This window comes from Myripristis murdjan, chromosome 14, assembly GCF_902150065.1.
Source record: "Myripristis murdjan chromosome 14, fMyrMur1.1, whole genome shotgun sequence".
Taxonomy (NCBI): Eukaryota; Metazoa; Chordata; class Actinopteri; order Holocentriformes; family Holocentridae; genus Myripristis; species Myripristis murdjan.
This window is the reverse complement of record NC_043993.1, coordinates 26,623,445-26,648,419: the sequence shown is the minus strand read 5'-3', so window position 1 is coordinate 26,648,419 and position 24,975 is coordinate 26,623,445. Positions and strand designations below refer to the sequence as shown.

Here is a 24,975-nt window from a genome sequence, read left to right as displayed (position 1 = left end):
CAAGTAAGGTGTAGTCAGCACTCGTACAAAATCCCTCCATGAAATAAAATTTCAGTGTGACAATGAACTCTTCACTTTAGATGAACTGGGGAGGAAACCAATTAAAAAGGCATTTTTAAATCTTGTAAACTGTCTTTACTTTCATTTATCTTATTTTATACTTTGATTTTTTTCAGCTTATATTTTGCCTGTGTATAATAAGGTGCTATATAAATACACTTGCTGGTGGTGAGAAGTAATTATTTGAAAAGTGAAAAAATCCAGTACCAACAATTCAGATTCCATCATGCCAATAATCTGCACACTCACGTTGACAAGGCCAGGCTGTTCCTGAATTAACAACAGACCATGCCAGTCCAGAATAACTGAGACCCTGTAGCTGCACTGGATTTACTCCAATTAAATTGTTGTGTTTAGACTGACACTTTTTTTTTTTATATACCTCTTTTTGACATTGGCTGACAGGAAGGCAGTACAGTACTTCTGCATAAAAAAAATACTGCCTTGTCACCTGGGATGTATCAGTGTGACAATTTTAAGTCCGCTGCCTCATTCTAATTTCTAAACTCATGATGATGTCTGATTATCTCCAAGAGTGATGATTCAAGAGACTAAAGAAAGAGTGAGCGCTTTTGGTTAAATAGGGAATGTTCATGTTTTCTTCTTCCTTCATGTTTTGAGTGTGTCGAGAACTGAAACATGACTTGGTTTATCATAATAATGAAGAATGGTCCATGAACCAAAGCACATGCAGCCAATTGGAAAACCAATGGTTGAAAATAATCTTTTAATGGAGGAGGCTGACAGAGTGAGCCAGGCTACATGTAAAATCAGCTGTCAATTAAGTACAACACTGGTACCAAAAGGCTTAAAAAAAAAAAAAGAAAAGAAAGAAAGAAAGAAAGAAAGAAAGAAAAAATATATTTAACTTATCATAATTCAATATAACTGGGGATGGCATTTTTTTTTTTTTTTTTTTTTTTTTTTTACCATGAGACCAGAATCTTTTTGCTGTTGTGGGAATGACAAAAATAGGAAAACATTGCCTGGTGTGATCAGTTAGGATTCCTGCTGTTTCGTGCTGATGAGATGGATTTAAGAAAAAAAAAAAAAAGTTCAAATGAAAATGAAATGAAAACAATCTTGCTCAACCAGGGCAAGGCGAGGCTTCTCATTTGTTCCTTATTTTGAAAGATTAATCGGATAAGGAGGACTCTGTCTTCTTTTTAGGCATGAAATTGTAATAACGATTTCTGATCGTTGTGTCCCACTTGCAGCCCCTTTCAGATTTATATCGCTGCTTGAATTAAGCACAGTGCATGCCGTTCTCAGAGCAGTGTTTTTTAGTGTGTGTTTCACTGCAGTTCAGTGTGTTTCGTCTCAGTGTCTTCAGTGGAAACAGTCTCTCGTTGTTTGCTTTATTTTTTTACACGCAGATTTCATGTGAACTGATTGCATGTGTGCTTTTGTATTTCTTTTTCTTGTATTAATTCATTGCATTTTACCTTTCACACAAGTCTAATTCCAGCAGATGAAGAGAGTAAGAGAAAGAGAGAGAGAGAGAGAGAGAGAGAGAGAGAGAGAGAGAGAATAAATAAGCAACTCAACCTGCAAATGCTTGTCTTAACACTGGCACTAGAGGGCCCAGTTTGCACGTCCATGTGTATGTGTGCACGACTGGTGTTTGTTTGGTTAACAATCATCCCTGCGTCATCAGAGCAGTGTGTTTTGTGCAGTTTTATTGTAGTTTGACAGCATCAGCACTATCACACGAACTACTGCCATATTCAGACGTGGGCAGAGCAGTGGACGCAGAGAGGGCAGCACTGAAAACACAGCAGGACAGCCAGATAATTGTACTGCTTACTGTGTCTAAATCAAGCAGATAAGTCGGAGTTTCACCTGTGATTGTAAAGCCAACAGGGAGGCCTCATTTATTTAAAGGAGTCCTTTAGGGTTCAATATCACTCTTCTCTTGACTCACTTTGCCACTGTCCAGCGACAGGGGTTTATGTAAGTACAAATCAGTTTTGTAAGGTACGTCAGTAGCCTCCCTTCCTCGTTTGGATTTTGTGATATTGAGCAGCATGGAGACCATGTACAGCATCTCTTTCCTGGTATCAGTGAATTCACAGGGCGTGTTGAACACTAACATTTTATTTTGCACATGCAGCACAACTGATTGCAGTATTATTCCTTCTCAAGGGGTTGTGGCTGTTGTGGCAGACAGAGCAAGCCGGTGACGCTGATGACTTTGAGCCCTCAGACTCGCATCACTCACAGATATTGTTATTGTTATTGTGATTTGGACAGAGCACGTCGGACTCCTCCCCCGTGGTTGAAATGCTGTATAAATGCAGCATCAGCCCTGGCAACAGCACTGTCTGAGAACTTATTGGTACCAAAACATGAAGGGACTGAGCTTGGCCTTCCTTGTGATTCTCCTGATGCTCTCGGCTGGGGAGGGTAAGCAACAGATACACCCGTTTTCTCAACTGTGTGTGGTGATGCAAATCCTAGTATGGCAAACTACACTATGTTCACAAGCTTTGAGGAGGCATAAAAAAAAACAATCATAACCATCAGCTGACAGTTCTCTCACACCACAAGTGGTTTTGTTTACTTCCAAAAAAGTCTTTGCAGTGAAATGGGAGAAGCACATTTGAGATTAATTGCACTGCAGCCTTTAGATTCATGTCAGCCTTTCGATGACATGTAAGTAACAAGAAGTCCACATTCCTACTTGTAATGATTTTGCTCTTCTCCACAGGCAATGATGCAGATATGCAATACTGGACATGTGGGTATAGAGGACTCTGCAGACGGTTCTGCCATGCTCAAGAATACATTGTTGGCCACCATGGTTGTCCACGAAGATACAGGTAGGCTCACTAAGATAGAAGAACTGCCCATAACAAAGGTGAAATCTGCCTTTGCATCTCTTTTGCTCAGAAGGCGTGGAACTGAAAAGGATAGTTTGAGCTGAAGAAATTTTAATTGTCTGATGAAAGCAACACTTACGTTGCACTGTGCTCGTTTCCAGGTGCTGCGCTGTAAGGTTTTAGCAGTTGCCAATCATCTGAAGACGCCTGCAGGATGTCGCAGCATGAGGGCTGACGAGCTTACCTGTGACAGAGCTGAACGAAGGAGGCAGACTGCTGAAGTCTAGCTGGCTGGGACCGTGGGACTTGGTAATTGACGGAGCGTTTCTTCTGGATAAACCATATGGAGAACGTCATGCTCGATCAATAGCTGCAGTATCTTGGATTTCTGACATGCTGTGGAATCTGAATATGAAAATCTGAAAAAAAAGTGTCTGTAGTGGGCCTGGTGCATTAACAGCTATTAAAAAAAAATCAGGTGTATTTGCTGCTGACATTCTGTTCATTCATCTATTAATGTTGCTTAAAACGCTGTGTGACGTGTGATGTTGCCCTGTACTCTCCATTTAATAACTTCTCCACATCTGCTCACTGGAATGAATTGCTGCCAATAAAAGCATAAAAACAAAGTCTGATCTTTCATCGGTGTGTGTTTTGTAGCTGTTTACATTTTACTGCCATTCTGAACTGTGCCATCCAAAGTTCATTTGACCGATGCTGTGTGTAAGGTGATGCAACGCTCTCTGTTCTACGTCTGAAAAACATCTGATGTATGGTGTAAGCACTTCAGCCTGAAGCCCATCACCCACTTGGGTTGACCTTCTGGAAATAATAGCATGCAAAGCAGTCTGAGTTCAGTGTGGCATGCTTTTGCTCAGCACTGCGCACCGATAGGAGACAATGATGGTCAAGTGACTGACCCAAATAGCTGTGATGGAATGGAGCTTTTGTGAATGAAGTGTTATGTCTCTTGTCTGTGTTTATGTTATCTCACCGTGCTGTCTATGTCTGGACAACATTGTTCGGCACAGTCCAAACCACGTCACGGCTGCAAAGCAAATCCATTGTCACTTTGTTGGCCAGTGCTGATATTTTTAACTCTCATAGACATTTACTGGTGAACTTTGTGGTTTTTCGGTAGATTATAGTTGCCACAAAACAAAAAACAGCTCAGTGAGTCTATCAGGATGATCCATAAAGCATCCACACAAATAGATATGAAAGGCCAAATATTCTGCTAACCAACTACATCAGTGTGTTAACATTTAAACATTATTTTGGTTACTTAATGTTGTGATGGAAGGGCAGCCCAACCAGGATCTGAAGATGGTGGATGACCAGCCTGGGCCAGTAGGTGTTAAAGGCATGGATGCTATCTGTAAACATGGGCCACCGCATTGTGTGCTGCATTGTCGTCTGGGTTGAATCTTTGTACTATTCAGACAGCGCAGCGTGACAGAACGACAATGGAGTAAACCCCCACAAATCTGTTTACATGAGGCTTTCTATCTTCACAGTTATATCACAGCAAAGCAGACAGAGCTCAAAGCTGCAGCTTGAAACACAGAGGAAAATAGCAGGGGTATTTTTTTGGATAACGTACCATACACCCACGCCACTCCACAAAAAAAAAAAAAAAAAAAAAAATGTTTTAAAGAGGCTATACATTCTTGGTTTTAAAGCTCAAAGGAGCTGCGATGACATAATGTAATGGTAAAAAAAAAACAAAAAAACACTAAGCACTGCAGGCTGTACACGAATAACACGCTTTGTGCTTCAGGAGTCCTCTGCTTCAGTTCTTCAGTGGACTGGAGAGTGACTCATCAACAGAAACATCGAGTTAAATACTGAACAGTTCACATGAAAAGCACCTCACAGCTGCCATCGACTGCAGAGCCAACGCTTGGCTTCACAAAGTCACACACTCACCCGTATTATAGTCGTATACTATCACTGAAAACATTCCTGAACTGGCCGTCTGCTTGATTTTCACTCAAAAGCCCAGAAATATCTGAGCCCCTGAACTGAACTGACCCTATGGCACCTACCACAGCTCACACTGACAAGGGCTAACTGATTTATAATCAACTCTATAATGAACATGCATTGTTATTTTAACTCTCTCTTTTTGGTGTGGGAGTTTTTTTTTTTATTTATTTATTTTTTTAAATTGTGGTGGTGTCCTTTTGGATCTCGGGATTGTATTGTTTAGTCTCTTTATATTGAATGTCATGTGCTTCTTTATGTTTTGTTTGTCTTTTATCACCTGGGATCATGTTGGTTATAAGTAATTACCAATCACTTTTAGATGTTTTCTGACTTTTCTGATAGTCCATAGATCTATCTATCTGTCTATAGGATCCACACTGCCATACACTGACTAAAACTCTATTTATCTTCATATTGCACAAGCAGCAAATGACCTTACAGAAAAAAAAAAGTTTATTTCCTTCTTCCTCAGCTTTGAGAAGCAGTGTGAAGCCTGCTGTATAATTTTTGTCATTGTGTTCACTCTGAATAAAATAAAATGCTCTTTCTCACACTAGATGGCAGTGTGTCTTTCAAACTTACAACCTGACAGAGAAAAACGCCAACAGAAGGAGCAGTTTATCTCTTTGCTGCTGCTCTGGCTGCGGTACGTGACTGTGTCTGATCGGGAACGAGCATCTGCAGCTTCCACTTCCTCATCTTGAAAGAAATCTAGAAATTTCAGGAGTTGTCAAAATGAGCTGCGAAGCTGGAGGCGCTGCTTTTGTAGGAAGGAACATCAAATTGAAGATGACAATCGGCACCTATACCTCAATTATTGTCTTTTCACACCCAAGATAGTGAGTCAAAGCATTACCTGTGTGTTACATATAGACCTCACTGTCTCTCTCTGGGTATAGAAGTGTAAAATGAAATTTGATGATGCCAGTGCTTATAGCTTTCCCTACACCGTGTGTCAGTCTATAAAGTCAGTCTCATAGTTACTGTGAGTAAAGCAGCTTTCGTGTTGTTTAATGACATTATACACTCAGTGTCCACTTTATTAGGCCCACCTGTACAGTCTAATGTAGTTCAGTGCAACAGCTCTGCCGTAAATTCCACCTTTTGAGAAAGTTTATAATGTTCAGTTTTTGCTGACACTGTGGAGAATGTGTAAATTTATTTATATGTTTATCATTGAGGCTGTAGTTTGCTGAAGTCCTGTGCTGGACTGTATTATATTGAGAGGTGTTTCTAATTTTTTGTCCTTCCTATTTATATACATAAGGGGGGACAGAATATAAATTAATAAAATGCAGTCCAGTCCAACAGCAGCACTATTAACTCAATGCCAAACATAGAACTGAATGAACAAAAATAAAACCTGAGCATTTTAACCAGCACAGTTTGCAGAACATTTATAGTTTTTTATTAGATTGTCCATATCTATTGTGTATATTATACATTTGAATGTTTTTCTCCCAGGCCTTCTAGCCTATGTATCAATCCACCTATCAAACCAATCAGCTACTGTACTGTTGGTACACAGACCCAAGTGAGATTTTTTTTTTTTTTATCTGACTCAGATCTGCACTTTTATTGGGAGGATGAAGCCACAGGAAAGGTGACTAGGTGAGATGCTATTTTTCTTTCCTGTGATGCAAGAAAAGTAGTCAGAGGGTTCCAACTTCCTACAAAAGTGAGAAGAAGAAAAAAATCCAGCTATAGTTACATCAGTCAGCCATGACCTACTGTTTCCCCTGAAGGTAATGGGGTCACCTTTGACTCACAGCTGGAGTGAAAGCAGGTTACTGACTCACTGATGCTGTGATGAACACTTCAGTAAAAATATTAGGTAGATGACTTTCACTTGCTAGTCAGAGGCTTAGATGCATTCCACTCTGAGGGAGATTTCTGTGATTTTTGCAGGTGGAATGTACTATACCAAAATAAGTGAAAGCCGGCATGACTAATATGATGACAGTTTTAAAAAAAATACGGAGCAGATCTTTAATTGGTTCACTATTAATACAAAAATAAGTGATTTGGATGGGAATCTGTATGACCTGAGTAATGTGTGTGTATTTATGGAGCCGGGAAACACTGTTCTCTCGTTGGTTCGAATAACCTGATCAGCGACACACAAATAATAAACCATAGCGACAGGTACCACTTTTTAATCAATTAAAATGTTAAACACAGAGAAACATTCAGATATATCTTGTTGTTCAGAGGCATGAAAATTAAAAGCTTCCCTGACAGAGAGGGTATTTTATTCCAACAGTTTTTCCAGAAAACTGAGACTAGCAGGTTAAGGTACATGTAAAACATTGACTTTAACTGCAAAATTGTTTTTTTGTTTTTTTTGTTTGTTTGTTTTGTTTTGTTTTTGTTTTTTTTTACTAAACTATTAATTCCCTCAAGTCATATCAGTGCAAATTCAACATGAAGAGGTGAATTATATGACAACATGTAATATCACATCTCCAGCGAAGACCTGCTTTAGCTTGGAAACAGCCTACCTGAACACACAAGTCAGGCCCATTGGGTTCAAATTTATATGACACCACTGCTGAGACGGTAAGCTGCGATCCTAAACAGAGGTGGCAAAGCACTACAGCACACAACAGTTTCAAACAAATTTGCTTCCCGAAGAAAATGGTTATCATGTGACCTGCAAGAAGAACAAAATGCTTTCTCAATTTTGCAAAAAAAAAAAAAAAAAAAAGGGAAAAAAATGCCCTTGAAATTACAGCAGTGGGTTGATCCGAGCCTGAGAGTCAGATTGTCTTAGCTTAAGAGAACGGTGTGTGATTTGGTGCCCTCTGCCTAACGGACCGACTGAGGATGAAGCCAATTCACTTTTCAATCACAACGTAACCTGAAACTGCATTTTATATAGTTAAATGGAAAAAAGATTCAATTTTAGATATTTCTATTTAGAGAAAAGACAAATTAAAAGTGAACTGATACCTTCCCGTTGGAAAAAAGAGAAAAAGCAGAAAGAAAGGAGTTCATCTAACATCTATCCGCCTGCCAGGAGAAAATAGACATAGCAGAAATTTGCAATGTATATATTCATTTGTTGTTACAGAGAGCTGGATTAGCGATCCATTTTAGGACAAAAACTTTTGAACAAATGTCTGAAAACAAGACAATTTTCCACTGAAAAGTGACAAAAACCAGTTGTGAACGTAATATTGACAACAAAAAACTGAAACCTTTCTTACTGAAAAAGAAGCGTGCCACTCCTCATATCTGAAATCATCATCTCCCCTCCCAGTATGAGAAAAGTTGTAGTTGAACCAGTCACCAAAAATGCTTTTCTGTCCCAGCAACTCAGAAAGAAAGGTGTGAATGTACGGGTGCACCAATCAGGATACGACAACAGAAAGCGACCTCTCACTCCTGTTTTCCTTGTTGGGCCACAGACACACTTCATATTGGCAAGTTTTCAAATACAAGAGTGAAAGATTAATAACTCTTTTATAGGAGCTTCATTACAAAGGGTATATCAATAACCATTTGGTAAAAACTAGAGTATGTACAAGTCAATTGTTTTAGGAATAACTTATTTTCCATATGCTTTCCTTCAACTTTTAAGAACAAGTTGATCTAATTGAGAAGATAGAAAAGAGCTGGAGCACCTCTAGTGAGTCTGATGCAGTTTTAATTTGTGCCTGCTCAGTACTGATATGAAAAGCTCATCGATGCAATTTTAGACCACATACAACAATGAACATGTCAGATTTATACAGCAAAGAAGGTACTGTACCAACTTGCTAATAATAAGTATTCGCTACTTTAAATTTACAAATTATTTCCTCAATCAGCACCTCTGGGAGGCTGTTGTATAAACATGTAAGACAGAGCTATGGCTTCAGTCATAGAGAGTTTACTGTACGCTACCGATGTACAATGCAATGCAAAATAGTCCCGTCGGTCACGCTGCACTGAATGATCCTAATCTGAGCGATCACTTTGGCGTCGACACAGCTCATGTTCGCACCCAATTGTACGGATGGGGGGGTCAGGAAGGCCTAAATGGCCCATAAAGCGATTTGTTACTTTCTGAACTGTTCATTTTGAACTCTAAACGGATACACGGAAATGACACAGGCCAGAGAGACTGTGCTCAAAATACTTTTCTCTAAAAATCCAAAACGTAAAAATTGGAAGGTGCATCCTGTACTTGAGGGCGTTAACATTTAGAGGTGCTACACTAGGTACTTTTTTTCAGCAGGCCTATTCAAAAGCTCTGACAATTTGCCTTCAAAAACAAAACAAAAAACGCTGACTTGAAGTTTCGGCAAGTACAATAAAACCTGATGGATTATAACAATATTCTGTTACTGCTAACTCATTTGTCATTACAGTATTTGAGGAGCTCAGAATCAGATCTGACCATTGGCCCGCCACTTTTCCCAACACCATCCTTATAAAACTCCTTCCCATCTATCACGGTGACTTTGTCTTAAACTGCACTATGAGTTCCACTTTGGGAGTAATGTGACTTTGATAGAGGGAAAAAAATAGAAATTAACTTGGAAATATGCCCCCGGCACTTGAGCAGAGCGCAGGGTGAGCATTCAGCATTTCACAGTATGTTTACAAAAAGAATGGGCTGTTTGGAGTGCACATTTCTCATCCGCATCATCTCCTTAACCACTTCAAAATCTCTTCATAGGGCCCGTAAGCTTGTGCAGTTTAAGAGAGATTTCAAATTGTCCTCATGAAGTTTGATTTTTTAAAATTTTGACTTAGCTCTTGAAGTGACTAGAGTTCGTTCAGCTATTAGGCCTATTTCACAAAATAATGACAAAACGAAAAATACAACTCATGGGTGGTGTTGTGGCACGTAATATTGTTATAAAAGTAAAGACATATGGCCAACGGTATTCAAACACATCATGGTCGTGCATCAGGTTGGGGGTCATTAGCGCTAGGATAGTCCAGGGAGATGACTGGATGAGCACCTCGACTACAGTTTTGGCTTCAGATGACTCCTTGCAGTCCGGGGCGGCTGGCTTCCTTCTCCATATGGACGAGGCTTCTCACATTCAACGATCTTCAAGGCAGGAGTGGTCATTTGTGAAATAAGTAGATTGGCCTCTGAAAACCTGGTGAGGGAAACGTCAAAGAAAAAATGATGTGGTAGAAATGGTGAAGAACAAGTAAAAAAAAAAAAAATTTGTCACTAGAAAAGTACCTCTTAACGAACACTTGGGGGTCCCAACTAACTCATAACTGGAGAAGCCCACTTCATTTGTAAGGTATGCCGAAAACTGGTCAGGTTTGAGGCGGATGCTGTGATAATTCCTGCAAATATTGTCCTGTGAAATGAAAGAAAAAAGACATTTCGTATATCTCAGGATATCAAACCAAGCCATGACTAAACAATGAGTACACTTGCCATCTATCTTAGGTAGTTTATTTTATTTTTAAACAAAACCCATGTCAGTGTCTTACAGTCAGTTTTCTCCTCCTGGCGTAGGACTCCCACGGCTGCGGCTCCAGGACGAACAGGCCTCCAGGACGGAGATGTCTGTAGACTCGGTGGAAGAGCCGCTTGAGGCCACTGTCTCCCCAGTTCAGGTGAACCCATTTGGTGACGCTCAGACACAGGATGACGTCATACTCTGGCCGCTGAGTCAACAGCAGATTATCGTTCTCTAGGACGTAATTGGCCTAAAGAGGAAAAGCAGTGCGGTGAGTGGCATGGCATGACTACCACAGGATAAACAGTAATGAAGACAGTCATTATTTTTCTGACAGAACATTGAGGGCATGGGCAAGACTGAGATAAACCAAGAGGTATACCTTTGTTAGGAATGACTTGGACCATTTAAATGGCATTTAGAAAACTGTCTGAAATTTGGCTCTGCAGTTTCTGGAGAACAAAGTATAGTGATGCACAGGCTGACCCAAAAACCCACAAATCCAAGCTTTACTTGGATTTGTGGGTTTGAGTTTAATGTCAGAATCAGAAAACATACCTTTGATTAAGTGTTTGGTATGAGGCTTGAGGTAAAAAAATAATAATGAAAAACAGAAAATATCCACAGTCTCATAAAAGTGTCATGCCTGCATCATTATTAGTCTCATAGAATTATATATTTTAATTGAGTGTTTTGACAGAAATAAACATGCCAAGAGATTAGAAACACAACCAGCATTACTCTCCCTACACAACAGGAAATATTTACACAAAGCACTGTTTAAGAAGTTTTCAATAAATTAACTGGCATGTAGGGTAAACAGAAATTTGTCTCTTTAGCTCGTATCACACATTCATGCTTGCATTACACCAGAGGCCAACACCCGTGACACACACCATATGCACTCCTGTAACTTTCACCTGCAAAAAAAACTGCAGTGATGACGGTAATGAGCTTCACCCTGCGGTGGGAATCACATGACCATGGTATTGCAGTAATGCTGTTATCGTCACAGCTCAGCTCTGGAGTCAGGTACAGGTTTACTGTCTTGCCCAACACCCCATTAAACAATCTCTTGACTGATAATCAATTATTCATTGAATAAAATTTGGACATGATTAACAACAAGGGCCATGGCTTGTATAAACACTCAATTTCATTCAAATTGTTGACCAAACTTCTAAAAAAAAAAAAAAAAGTCCTATACAGCTGAAAGTTGTCAGCACATCCACTGAATAGGGTTGGGCAATATAACAACATCTATATCATGGGACAAGAGAAAAATGTCTATCGTTGGACAATTTCCTCTATTGCTGTTATCACAAAAGCTGCTTTACAGCGGTATTTTAACAGTATGTGTTGTCTTTGATCGCACCATTACTCCACATGGGTTCAAATAAAAAACAAACACAGAGGAGCGTGACACAGAATAAAACTCCCTGCCACCCTCTGATGCAGAACAGGACTCAGCCCGGGCCAAGACAACATGAGGAACTTGTACCTAAAAAGGAGGCTACTTCTTTTCTTTGGACGTGGTTTGGATATGAGAAATCTGACACCGACTAGAACACAGTACTTTGCAGACACTTGTGGTTATTTTGTATGGACAATTTTTCGTCAAATTAAAAAAAAAAACATAATATAGTGTCATATATACAGTATTGTTATCAAGATATAAAATTATCCATATTGTGATGGAGGATTCTGTCCATATCGCACAGCTCTACCACTGAAGTGTAAGAAAAATTTGCTACACTGCAATTTATGGTCAATTCAGAAGCCTGGCATGTTTCAAAATATGAAAAATAAATTAATGTCTGTATCTCCAAAGCTGTTCTTTCAAATGCTAAAACTGAAAGAGATATTAGATGGCAGATATTGTTCCATTGTTTTCCCAGTCTAGCTGAGATTTCTTGGGAGTTTTTTTCTTGTCCGCCATGAGAATTAAGTCAGAGGGCATCGTCCTGTTTGTTGTAACCATGTGAGCATGTAAAGCCCTTTTAGACTGCTAACAGTGATATTGGGCTTTAATAAACTTGAAGTGTTTCGAATAATGTTCAGATTGGTCAAACAGTGAGTCTGCACTGATCTTCACTGTCTTACCTATATTTTGTACTGTATGCACAACATTTTCTATTTATCCAAATGTTTGATCCAATATCAGAATTATCACCAATATTTTGAATGTTATAAACATTTTAGAATTAAACAGACCAGTCTGGCACGTGTGATGTCACTGCCTTAAGGCAAGGTCATCAAGGTGTGTGGGAAACCAAGTCTCCCCAGTGGTGCAGTCAGTAAGTCACCTTCTCTGGTGATACAAAGGTCCAGGGTTAAAATCCCCAGGTGGCCAAGTCCTACTTGTTAACAGTGCAGCAGTTTATGCATTTGGCATGTTTTCAAATTCTGCTGAAGGTCATACTGAGTGAGAGGACTGCCTTTTGTGCTTGGAAGCTGGGAATTGCTTCTTGTGGCTATATTCTTTTGAATTTTCAGATAATTTATTCTGTGATCTCCTATTTTGGGAATTTAAGGTAATTTGGGGAATTTTCAAATAAATGCAAAAACTGTGTATATTAAAATCAAGCATACTTCTCTACAACCACAGTAACATCTTGTATTGAGCAGGCTGAGGGCAAACAGGCATTCTTGTCTGATGTTGAATCTTTCTGCTGACTTAAGAGAATAAACTCGGTGTTGCACTGCCATCATCTCTAATGCTTTGAGCAGAGAAGGCACTTATCGATTTCATTCAGAAATGCCATGACATTTACATCCAACCGATTCATGCTACTGTGCCGCCCACACACAGTGTGGAGGGCACAACGCCTGTCCAGTGGAGAGAGAACCTCAGCCTGAAGCGTGATAACAGCAATGGGATGCCACCTTCACATGGATGAGGGGAGAGTTGTAGGAATATTAGCCAAATTCACAACCAAGGATGGCATGTGGAGGGCAGATGCCTCCAAACACATCACAGAATCGCCTGATTGAAGGGACAGGGAGCCTTCTGAAGACCCCAGCAGCATCCAAGTGCAACTGGTCTCTCACTGGGACTCAAAAGTGCAAGGGTGGAAAAATGGTGACCAACTGGCTCCAACCTTAAACTGTCTGAGTCAGTGAAAATAAATTCAGATTCCATTAGTGACTCAGAGGCTCTACCTCAGAATGTTTTCTTCTCCGAGGATGGTTACTAGGAAGAATGCTGGCCAACGAGTTCACATTTAATGTTTCTATTTTCAATAACCTAAAGGGCTTGGCCCTTTTTCTTGGGAGACAAAGGGCCCAGAAATAATTGAAATAATTCTCATTTAAAATGTAATTCCAGAGGTGGCTGTTTAGAATACCTTAACTGCTTTATAATGGTTTCATATTGGGTGACATTTTCCTCTAAAATATATGTATTTATGTTTATATGTATATATGTTTTTTGCTGAACATCCAACAATGGCTTATTGTGAAATGAGGACACAAACAATGAATTTAAGGAACATAATTATAAATAAATAATTATATTAAATATATATAATATATAATATTATATACATTATATAAATTATAAATAATTATAAATAGTTTCTGGAACTTTAAAACCCTGCTACATTCAATCTCTGACTAAAAACATGAACAATTTGCTCACATGATCCATCAAACTTTGCTCACCACGATTAAAAAAAAAAAAAAAAAAAAAAAAAAACCACATCTAACTTACTCCCAAACTATGACATTTCCATTTCAAAAATAAATCTGACAGCGAGTCACTGATAAATCAGTCCAGTCCCCAGTGATTCTAGTATACAGGTTAATCTGTGGTGCACCGCCACAATACTGACACGGTCACCACCAAATTAAAAGCTAATCAATTTATACAAACTGATCTAAATCAATCAATGCTGCACCTAATGTGTGCATCATCTCAAGTAGACAGCGACACTGCATTCAATCTGACAGCCTCCTGATGTGAAAATCAAACTTAAAATGACACAATCCGCTCCAAACTGCATGTGTTAATAACTTTTTGAAACTTTTTAATATAAGATGTGGAAACTTCAACAATCACAGTTAGACTTGAATATTCCCTGTTAACCAGTTGGAGTGGACAGACTGATCTTTCTGTAGGTAAGGACAAGTAATTAATCCTATTGAAATTAAGCCCCCTCCAGCCCCCACCCCCACATTTAAATTGCCAATCTGTGGGAAATGCTGCCTTCGGTGACAATGGGTGTCAATTTACACTTGGTTATAGCCTCAGTTTTGGTTGGGATTAATAGCTGCAGTTCCATTTTTTGGTATCAATGGAAAATATATTTTAAGTTCGTCTCCTTTTTACAGAAATGGGTCGCTATATAATGACGTCTAGTCGCTGTCATTCCCTCTGCACCTTGATGAAGGCTCATGCAGCTGAAACGTGTTGGTCAGCAGCCAGGCTTTTAAATCATTCTTAGCCATGTAATAATAAAGGCTTTTTAACATTTATTCAGTGGAACAGTGCACTTGGATGTTTAAGTTTGCAAGTTGTATTCAACCCAGAACATTTATTTAACAAGGACACAAACTTAAAGATATTTTCCATTGATCCAACCCTCTCCGAAGAGCACCTGATTCCTGTTTGCCTGATTAAGGATGCACACATCGCTTCTAATCCCCCTTTCTCTCGTCCAATTTTTGGTATATTATGTGATATGCTATCATCAAGGCAAGCTGTATGCTGCACTGGACAGCCTAGTAGGATTAAATGACTGTTATGAAATTTATTTTACACTGCCCTTTTCTATTCAGAGCCAAAAAGACTGTGGGGGTTCCAGACAGAAGTAGGCGTGCAAATTATAGCCTATCAATTTCAATGACAATGAGGCATTAACAGGCAATAACTGGCGACAGTAAGCTGATTCTGGCCAATTCTGGGTATGCGGCATTTTCAATCACATTTTGAAATTATACAAAATGGACCATATTTTGGCTTGTCAGGCCCCTGGGTGAAGTCTATTAGTCCTCCTGGGTTATCAGTGTTCACAATACAACAAATCTGGTTGGATCTTGTTGGGTGCGTTTCCAAAAACAGATAAATCCTAGTTTCTTTGAATTATACTGCATCATATTCAAACTGCCTAGTCATTTTGGATCTACATGATGCCTACGCCTAATGAACTGCATAATCATAAGATACTGAATTTGTACAGAGGTTTATTCAGGAGCTCAAGGTGCTTCATATTGAAACCTCTCTCACACACACACACACACTACCTCCATTTTTTTCAAACAAAACTCCCACTTACCTTGATGAAGGACACATTGGAGGGGAACTCTCCGGACCGTACAGTAGAGGTTTCTGTGAGTGGAGGTGCTGCTATGGGCCCCCTGGAGATCCGTAGGGACACAGGAAAAGAGCAGCTCACAGGGTGATCAGCAGGGGGCAAATCACAGTCTTCCTGCTCCATTTCCTCTGTTGTGCTGTCCTGCCCCTGGGTCCCTGCCTCATCTATGTGACAGGAGACATTGTCATTTACAGCCTCCACAGGGCAGCTCTCTCCTTTCACTGGTTTCCCATTTTCATCCACACTCTCTGCTTCATTGTGCTTCTTTTCTCTGCCTGTGCAACTCTCATTTCCATTCCTCTCCTCCTGTTTAGTGCTCTTTTCTTCCTGCATTGCACGTCTGGCCTCCTGGGTCTGCAGCTCAGACAGATAATGTCTGATGTTCTTTCGGGCAGCATGTACCAGATCACTGTCAATATCCAGACCCAATATGCGGGCAGGTCTTAGCATTTTGGCAATATATAGAGTTAGATGGCCCGAGTTGCATCCCAAATCCAGTACGTCTTTACCCTGAAACCATTCTGGACGAAACACACGTACCCGCGGGTCTTCACTGGCGCCTGGGTTGCGGTAGCCATAATACTTGTTGTAGTTCCCATACTGGAACTTCTTCCTCTGCTGGTCCTTCTGCTGGTTGTGGGGCTGCTGCTGGCGTCCTCCTGGCCCAGTTCTGGGACCACTCCTCGGTGTGTGGAAGGACTGAGAGCTTCTCGACGCCCCTGCGCCACAAGTCCTGTCTCCGGATCCTGGCTTCCCAATGGGGGTCGAATGAGTCACAGGGAGCTCCATCTTACCAGAGTTGCGTCTGCGTTTGCGTCGGCCTGAGTGCTGGTTTGATCCCCCAGATACGAAAGAAGAGGAGTCTTCCATACTTCGACTCTGGGTGTGGGGAGCAGATACAGACGACTCTTCCTTGCAGCTGGATGAGTCAGCCTCCTGACACTCGTGGAAGTCCCCTGAGACACTGGAGAAGGTGCTGGACCCTTTTGGGGCATCTAGTGCTGAGCAAGAGGCTGATACACCTGACAGCAGCGTGGAGGTGCCAATTTTCACCTCACATTTTCCTGATTCTGAAAGGTCAAGCTGTGTGGCTGAAATACCACCACCCCCACCCCCACCTCCACCATGATGTCTGTTGCGGTGTCTCTTCCTGCCACCACTCTTATAAGGAGACACCAAGAAGCTGCTGTCTGCTATCCCGCTGTTGAGGTTGAGCGGGTCAGTGATGTCCCTGGGGATGAGGATCTCCACAGGGTCTCGACTTTTGGCTGGCAGTGGGGAGGATTTGGGTGTCTCTGCATTCAGCGCCTTGTTGACCTCCTCATCCAGCAGGCTGTTGAGGTTCAGCGGGTCAAAAATGTTCCCACCAAGAAGGAAATTGGTGGGCAGGACAGAGTCACTCTCAGAGTTGGCCCTCCGCCTTCTCTTGTTGGATGTTGGATGCTTGAAACCAGAACTTGACGTGTTGCGACGTTTAGTTAGCCTCGGCTGCTGCTGCTGCTGCTGTTTGGAATGATGCAAGTTGTTCCTGCGGTTTATGTTATTCTCGTTCCCTCTGGCCCTCTGGCCTGCATTCTCTGGATGGGTGCAAGTATCAGAGGAGCTGGTGTGATTCGGTGAGGCCACGGTGGTTGGCACAGGACAGGTAGCTGCAACATCAGAGCTGTCAGGGGTGGCCGCGGAAACCTCTGCCATTATGGAAATATCGTTGTAACCTCCGGTACATTCTGAGAGCTGCAGGGATGGAGCTGAGCTGGCCTGGGAGCTGACAGTTTTTACAGTCTCCTCATCGACAGACATCTCTATCACTTTCCAGTGCTGGCGCAGACATGGAAGCCTCTCTAGATCTGGAAGGCAGAGAAAACAACTGTTAACCCAAAACATTTACCTACACCTACTGAATAATTTTAAATGTGCTCAACAAAATCTGGAAGCCCACGGCCGCTATCACACACACACACACACACACTAGTTCATGACATCCTCTTTAACCAACTATGATTCAGTGGTTATCAACCCGGGCTGCAGGTATACCTCATCCTTGAGGATTTGGCAGGAGCCTCCACCAGAATGAGGACTGGTTTAATTTCAGTATTAAGTCATTTGCTGTAGTAGTGAATGATACGGTACATTTCACCCCCACCTTGATTAGAGATTGGCCTAAATAAACAAACAAATAAACAGATCAACAAATAAATGAACATTCTCCCTCTCAGGCTGGGGGGCGGGGAGGGACCCTGGGACTAAACCATTATCAGATGGGGGTTTGCGGTCTGAAACATATCTACTTGCGGGTTCACTGACCTGAAAAAGTTTGTGAATCGCTGTGGTGGGTAGCTGACTAGTTAACTAGTTAGCGGGCTAGCCACTTTAGCTCCTGTCAGGCAGCGACTGCGGGCCAGAGGACTGTAATGTTAACTGAGCGCTCAGCTGCACTACGGCCACAAACACTCAGGAAACCATGTCGATACGCTGCCGCCTCCAACCCCAAACTGTGAGTCACGTTATAAAACACGATACAACGCGGCAGCTCGGCCACCTATTCGCGTACAGTGCACAGTATACTCACCATCAAAATAACAGTCTCTCACCTCACAGCCCTCCCCGCCTCCCGCCGTAATGTCACTACCCGACTCTCTCGACTCGAGCTAACGCTAGCGCGGCTAACACGCAAGTCTCCGTACATCAATACAAGGCTCGCCGCGACCAAAGACGCCAAAGTGAACACAGCCGGTGTTTTTCGGGGGGCTGTCTTCGCCAAGAGCCTACCCTGTACCCTAAACTGTGTGGCCGACCCCCTCGGCCAACTCCTAATAGCCTAGTCTCAAGCAGGTTGGTGAATAAATACTCTATTCGCTTGCAAAGTCGGCATGGCGGCGCATCCGGCTCCGTGCTGTAGTCCAAGATGACAACAAGAGGGATCTCCGACATGTGCCCGCTAGGTGGTTACTGGAGCTTCGTCTTCATTATAATGAGCCTCAGGGAGCCTGAGCCCAGGACTCCGGGTTGTATGCTCATAAATATCCATGTTTAGAGCCGGCTAACAGCTCAGTAGATAGATAGATAGATAGATAGATAGATAGATAGATAGATAGATACTTTATTCATCCCGAAGGAAATTCACATTTTTCAGCAGTATCCACAGAGTACAAGATTAAGTAAATCAAAAATAAAGAATAAGTAAATCAAAAATAAAGAATAAAAGGTGACCCTCGAGATCTAAAGATCTAAGTACCAATGTGCAAAAAACCAATAAAACCAGTGTGCATCGATGTATACAATGTGCATAGATGAGGGCAATGTGCAAATTTACAGTATAGACAGATGATAAATAAATAAATAGCACCCAGATGAGAAATAGATGATAAAAAGCCAATAAAACCAGTGTGCATCGATGTATACAATGTGCATAGGTGTGGGCAACAGGGCCGGGTCTACGCAGGGGCAAGAGGGTGCCTGGCCCCCTCAAATAAATGTTGTGCCCCCTCAAACTAAATCCCCCAAAATATATTCAGTTAGACATGGTAAAAGGTGCTGGAGCACAATGCCCCCTCAACATTTGTGGCTGCCCCCTCATACATGCCTGGCTAGACCCGGCCCTGGTGGGCAATGTCCAAATTCACAATATAAACAGATGATAAATAGCAGCAAGCAATATATACACTATGTAGGCTCATTTATTATGTAATGTCTTCTCAACCCAAATTGTAGTTCATTTCCATCACGCAGAAACATGTAAACGCACATAACACGCACTCTGCTGCTGCAAGACAGTGACAACTTAGTGTGTAGTAAAGCAATCACTTAGCTGAATATTGTGATTGCAATAGATATTTGAATAGTATGGATTTTTCAGTGAACCAGAAACTCTTCTCGCTCTTCTCACACAATGAAAGTTGTTTTTACAATGTGCAATTAAATTTATAGGCCTAGGTAAAAAAAAAAAAATCCCACTACTATGATAAAAGGGTTATTGCCTCAGTCAGCATTTCCTCCTTTGCATGAACTACTCAGGCTGCTGTTGCTTTGTAAGTTCATTATCAGAAGAATACCATAATTTATGTTTTCTCATTTTTTCCGATGAGTCACATAGTGGAAATTGTAAAGCACATTAAATATCCCTAAAAACTGTATATAGGGGGAAAAATGTCAGGAACGAACTTTTTGTCAGTTTTTACTGAAGTTTTTGCAATTTATAATCACACTCTTTGCTCAGACCTTTTTGTAAACAGTATATATCACTGTTCTGTTTCCCAGTTCTTTATGATGATGTGAATGATCAGTTAATGGCGTTGAAGGTTTATTGCACTCCCCACCAGTAACTGCTCTCATGTCAGCTAACTGCAACATGGCACAAACATTTACTTTCCTTGTGGACACACACACACACACACACACACACACACACACACACACACACACACACACACACACAATGGTGCTATGCAACAACTAAATAACACACCCTTTTTTATGATTATTTGAGCAGGTCAATCAAGAAGTTGTAAAACATCAAATTAGTCTTTTTTCCCCCCTAGAAAGCTGGACTGAACATGTACGGGTCCATTTTAACACTACTTGGAGGGGCACGGATCTCGGATGGAGCTTGGATGTTGGTTTGTCCCTACAAGGAGAGGGTGTTTTAGAGAAAATGTCCATTACTGTAATTTCCATTAATTTTTAATGTTCATACACTTCCATTAGCTCATATCTGCGGCAGTTACCTGCTTTGGTCACTAGATGGAGCTATCTCCTTAGTATTTAACATATTTCAGGTGACTTTCCAAATCCTCAAAATGGACAGCTTGTTGTGTGTCCAGTGCTGAGGGCCAGCTGTTTTTTTTTTTTTTTTAAATAACTGTATCTCTTTTCGTTGTATAAGATATTCAATCTTAAATTAAACATTAAATTAAACCACTCTATATTTTCCAAGAAAATAATGGCTATATAAATTTAGAAGGAAAGATTTACTGATTACTTGAGATTTTGTGTGTGTGTGTGTGTGTGTGTGTGTGTGTGTGTGTGTGTGTGTGATGCCATCACCTGAGCCTATATGCTGGGAAGTACTGGATATTGTGGCTGTACTGTTGATCTACTTGAGTCTGATCAGCTGTTTCATTGCAGGCTTCAGGCCTCCAGGCTCATGGTCGTCTCCTGATGCCTCTTTTTTGGGCTGCTCTTGGATGCTCTGGGTGCTGCTGTCCATCACGTGCCAGTCTGCACATTTCATGGTGAGGTTGTTTATAACAGCACTGCAGCCATTAGCTTAACCCTTTGAAACCTCAGATTTATTTGATTTCTGCCAAAAACATTGGAAATAAAGAGAATAAGCAACTTAAGAAGAAATGCTTTTTCTTTATTTTTATTTAAATCATTTTTGTGCACTTTCTAATACTTTCTGATAAAGTATTAGGTGCTCTGGTGCTGAGAAGCCTGGCGACATTGTTCATCAGTTTCAAGGCTGCAGACATGTTCACTACATCTTTTAATGTAGGCTTGAATATAGCAGTGTTGGGCTGGCTAATTTGAATGTATAGTTTTGCAAATTAGTAATTACTTCACATTGGATGTAGTTGAACCCCAGCAAAGCTAATCTATATAGTTGGTTAAATAACAATGCTTAGCAAAAACTTCAAACTAGTGCATAAAAATTGATCAAATCTACCTATACTGCTTGGTTTTCTTAGCCAGGTAAGTTGGAAGATAGCATGCAACAAGTTCTCTGAATATTTGTCAATATATAGCAATTGTCAACGCTTATGATCTGACAACTAATATAGTTAGTATATAGTTTAGGGTGCAAATTAAAATTCCAAACATTAAAAACTAAAGCCAAATATCCACAGCAATCCAGCCTCCTGGATTACCACTGACACCTACGCCTGTTCTAAACCAAACGATCCCATCTGGGTTACTCTAATCCTTTATAACTGCACACTGTTTGTAATTTAAGTAGTTTACTACACTAAAATGGTAAAATAAACAATAGTAATTTAACTACCCTACCCTAACTAATAACTACCCTGTGCAAATATGAATTCTGTTGAACTATCAGCAAGCTATTGCAAAATGCAGTTAAAAATACAGCTTAATTACATGTAGTGCAACTACTCCCTGACATTGCACCAGTTAGGGAATGAGAGGAAATTGCTGCTGGACCCTGAGGCAATGGGTCAGTCATTTTTCCGTATTCCATCATTATGTTTATTCATCACACCATTGCAGCCATGGATAAGGTTTGGTGTATGCCAGGGGTTGGCACTCAGGTTGGAGACAGAGTTATCCTGGATTTGGCTAGCGGACTCATCAAGCTCTGGAAGCCAAAAACATTCTCTAGGTCACTGAGAGCTTTATTTAGCTGGCCTTTGACTCGCCCAATATCTGAATCGTCTGCATCACCCGGGACTTAACCAGAGTCTTCATGGTGCTGAGTGTGAGAAACCTCCCTCACCACCATGTCTTCCCTCCCTCTTCATTTGAGCTCTCTAACCATTTGGTTGCATATAGTGACTGATTTATCCAGTAATGCAACTGATTATTTTCTTTTCTTTTTTTTCACACCAAAACACAATGTTGGAAACAGGTCACAGGTAATAATAATTTATCTTGCTTAGAAAAACATGTAAAAAAAAAAAAAAAAAAAAAAAAAAAAAATCAGGTGATGTCAGTAGCCTGCTGTTGCATTTGTGGATAAATACTTCATGAATCTAAGTGAAAGGAGTGATGCAGGCCTGCAAATGTACTGCCCTCTGCAGTATATGCTACAGAGTGAGCAAGAAATACGGTAGAAAAAATGAAAGGATTCAAAAGAATCCACTAGTACCATGAATGTCATGCTGGTGTACACTGAATTTTTTTTAATTCTCAAAATTTTACCATATCAGATATTTTTTTCATTAAAATTGAAAAGTGTGGCCATGGTTTTGAAAAACTATTATCACTTAAAGCATATTTTTCATTTCCTTATGTAAAAGATGTCTCAAATTTGACAGGTGGGGGTGGGGTATATGTGTTTGTATGCATGTGTGTGTGTGTGTGTAGAGATTGCTTCCAGCACATGTTGGTTGTCCTGCAGACAGCTGCTAGAGGGAGACAAAACCTGAGCTAAAACATCCGTGTACAAACAGATTTCAGTTGGTGTTTATTTCTATTGGTCATCTTTCTCTCTCTCCCTCTCTCTCTCTCTCTCTCTCTCTCTCTCTCTCTCTCTGTTCTGATGGTTATAGTTGTTCTACATCCTACAGTTACTAAGAATACACAAGTGGGGAAATGTGTTGATGATCTAAACAATGTGTTGCTGTAATTTAAAATCAAGAAATTTTGCAATCCATGCTTTACAAAGGATAAAAAGATGATTTAAAGTCATTTTAGAGAGTGGTGTCGTGGTCAGAACAGCTTCTAATGGTTGGTCGGTTTATGATTAAGAGGCCAAATCTACAGAGAACATCTAGAATATAACAACTGTGGTTCTGAGACTGTTTATTTTTTTTAGATAGATGTCCCAAAAGAGAAGAAATGAAAAGATCTGCTAGCTCTCAAAACACCTGCTAAGATTTGTTTTGACAATCCAATGACTGTTGTAAGATATTTGTACACAGTCACTGAGAACCGAGTAAAGCCAAGGAATTTGAATACTGTGTTTACCAGCCTCAGAAAAGGTAAGTACTTTCACACATTGCGCAGTGAAAAAGCTGTAAAGTTTAGAAAATGTCTGCCATGTATTTTAACACGTCAAGTGGAGTGTACGACAGTAGTAATGAGTCAGTGACATGAAGGTGGATGTTAAATTAAGTTTCTTTACACACACTCAAAATGCCCACTGAACGTGCAGCAAACCTGATAAAATGAATAAAACAGCATGAGCTTTAGCCACAGAAACAGTCCTTTTTATTTTACAGTGATTATGTTGGGAAAAAAGGAAGGAAAAAAAAGGCAGCCTTATGTCAGCTACCATGGTAAACTTTACATCAGCAAGATGCAGCCTTCTGTGTAACTTATTTACTTGGATGCTGATCTTCAGGATAGCAATACAGGAAAAATATGCAGCCCACTCAGGCGTAAGAATGCTGTTAAGCAAAATTTTAGCACCAAAAATATGTAAAAAAAATTATAAATGTAATCATAAAATATGATGTAAATATAATAAAGAATGGCTTTCCTCAAATGGGGTCCTCATACTTAATATTCTGTGCTGACAGGTTGACAGCACGTCTCTAATTGGGTTCCAATTCAGTGCCACAGACTCTGTTGGCTAAATGAGTCGCCCCCCTCTCTAATCTCTATAGAAGAGGAAAATAGGAGAAAGGGTACCTGTCCCCCCGCCTCGGTCCCTCTCTTTTCTCATGTTAATGGGGGTGCGATCCTAGATCCCGGGCACCATCTGCCCTTCTTCAGGGTTTGGGCCCCCAGTACTACAGACGCGTCCTATTGTCTGTGTGTGTCCAAGCAGAAAGTGGTGAGTACACATGCTTCTTGTGGCCCAACAGGCTCCTCCATCAAGAGCACGAGCCTGCTGTTCATTAGCCTTCATGTGACAGAAGGAGGGGCCGCTCGCGTGCCTTGTGTGCAGCAACATGAGGGCAGCTCACTGCTTGTTGTCATATTTTCTGTGTGATGTCATTTTGTGAATCTAAGCAGCAGAGGACAGAGGGATAACTGTAAATATAATATTTTTTAAACCAGTAATACCCTGAAAAGAAGTCAAATCAACAGCAGGCATTTTATTTCCCCAAAAGACACAGTTTCATTTGGGCTTCTGGGATATCAGCATGCAGTGGTGAGATGCATCATTCTCCCAGGTTTCCTCAAAATCCTGCCAGAAGCATCTGAAACATCATGTGTGATGGACAGATGGACAAATGAATAAATTGATGAGAAGCGATCCATTCTCTCCCTCCATCACCATTTGAACATGGGAAACAATAATAATGTTACTACTACATTACTGTTGTAATACTACTGTTTCTGTTAGTTCTCTTCTATGACTTTTAACACTAAATTTGAAATAGATATGTCAGAAAAAAAGCTGATAGAATAGGCATGAACAAGTACATATACTGTCGAAGCAGCTGTTAAAAGGTCAGTGTAAAAGGTTTCACTAAAATCCAAGGATAATGATATGCACTTGGCTGTGAAGTGTGAGAAATGCATCGCTGCTGTCAGGTGAAAACGTTGCTACTGCAGTTTCGGTGATTTTTATGTTTCCCTTTCAGCTTGAGGAGGATGAGAAAAACCCAACAACTCATGGGCCGATAAAACCCTTTCCAAATGGACTGGATGAGCTCAGAGGTAAAAGACTTGCAAGGTAAAAAAAAAAAAAAAAAAACAAGACTGTCTTTCTTATATGTAGTTCCTGAAAAGCTGACAGTTTGG

General features: G+C 40.6%; 1 protein-coding gene across 3 annotated transcripts; it reads right to left on the bottom strand.

Annotated features, from left to right (window-relative positions):
- Positions 1-7,012: 7,012 nt before the first annotated feature.
- Positions 7,013-18,526, bottom strand: mepcea (methylphosphate capping enzyme a). Of its 3 annotated transcripts, none has more exons than XM_030068789.1 (5): positions 18,173-18,526; positions 15,565-17,450; positions 10,320-10,538; positions 10,060-10,183; positions 7,013-9,970 (listed from the first exon to the last, which is right to left on the bottom strand). In XM_030068789.1, exons 2-5 carry the CDS (start codon positions 17,401-17,403, stop codon positions 9,936-9,938), a joined length of 2,217 nt encoding a protein of 738 aa, XP_029924649.1. In that variant the 5' UTR covers positions 17,404-17,450; positions 18,173-18,526; the 3' UTR covers positions 7,013-9,935. The 3 variants fall into 3 exon arrangements, with proteins under 3 accessions (XP_029924649.1, XP_029924650.1, XP_029924651.1); XM_030068790.1 differs by having other exon boundaries at positions 18,195-18,526; XM_030068791.1 differs by lacking the exon at positions 18,173-18,526 and adding an exon at positions 17,908-18,155.
- Between the last annotated feature and the right edge of the window lie 6,449 nt (positions 18,527-24,975).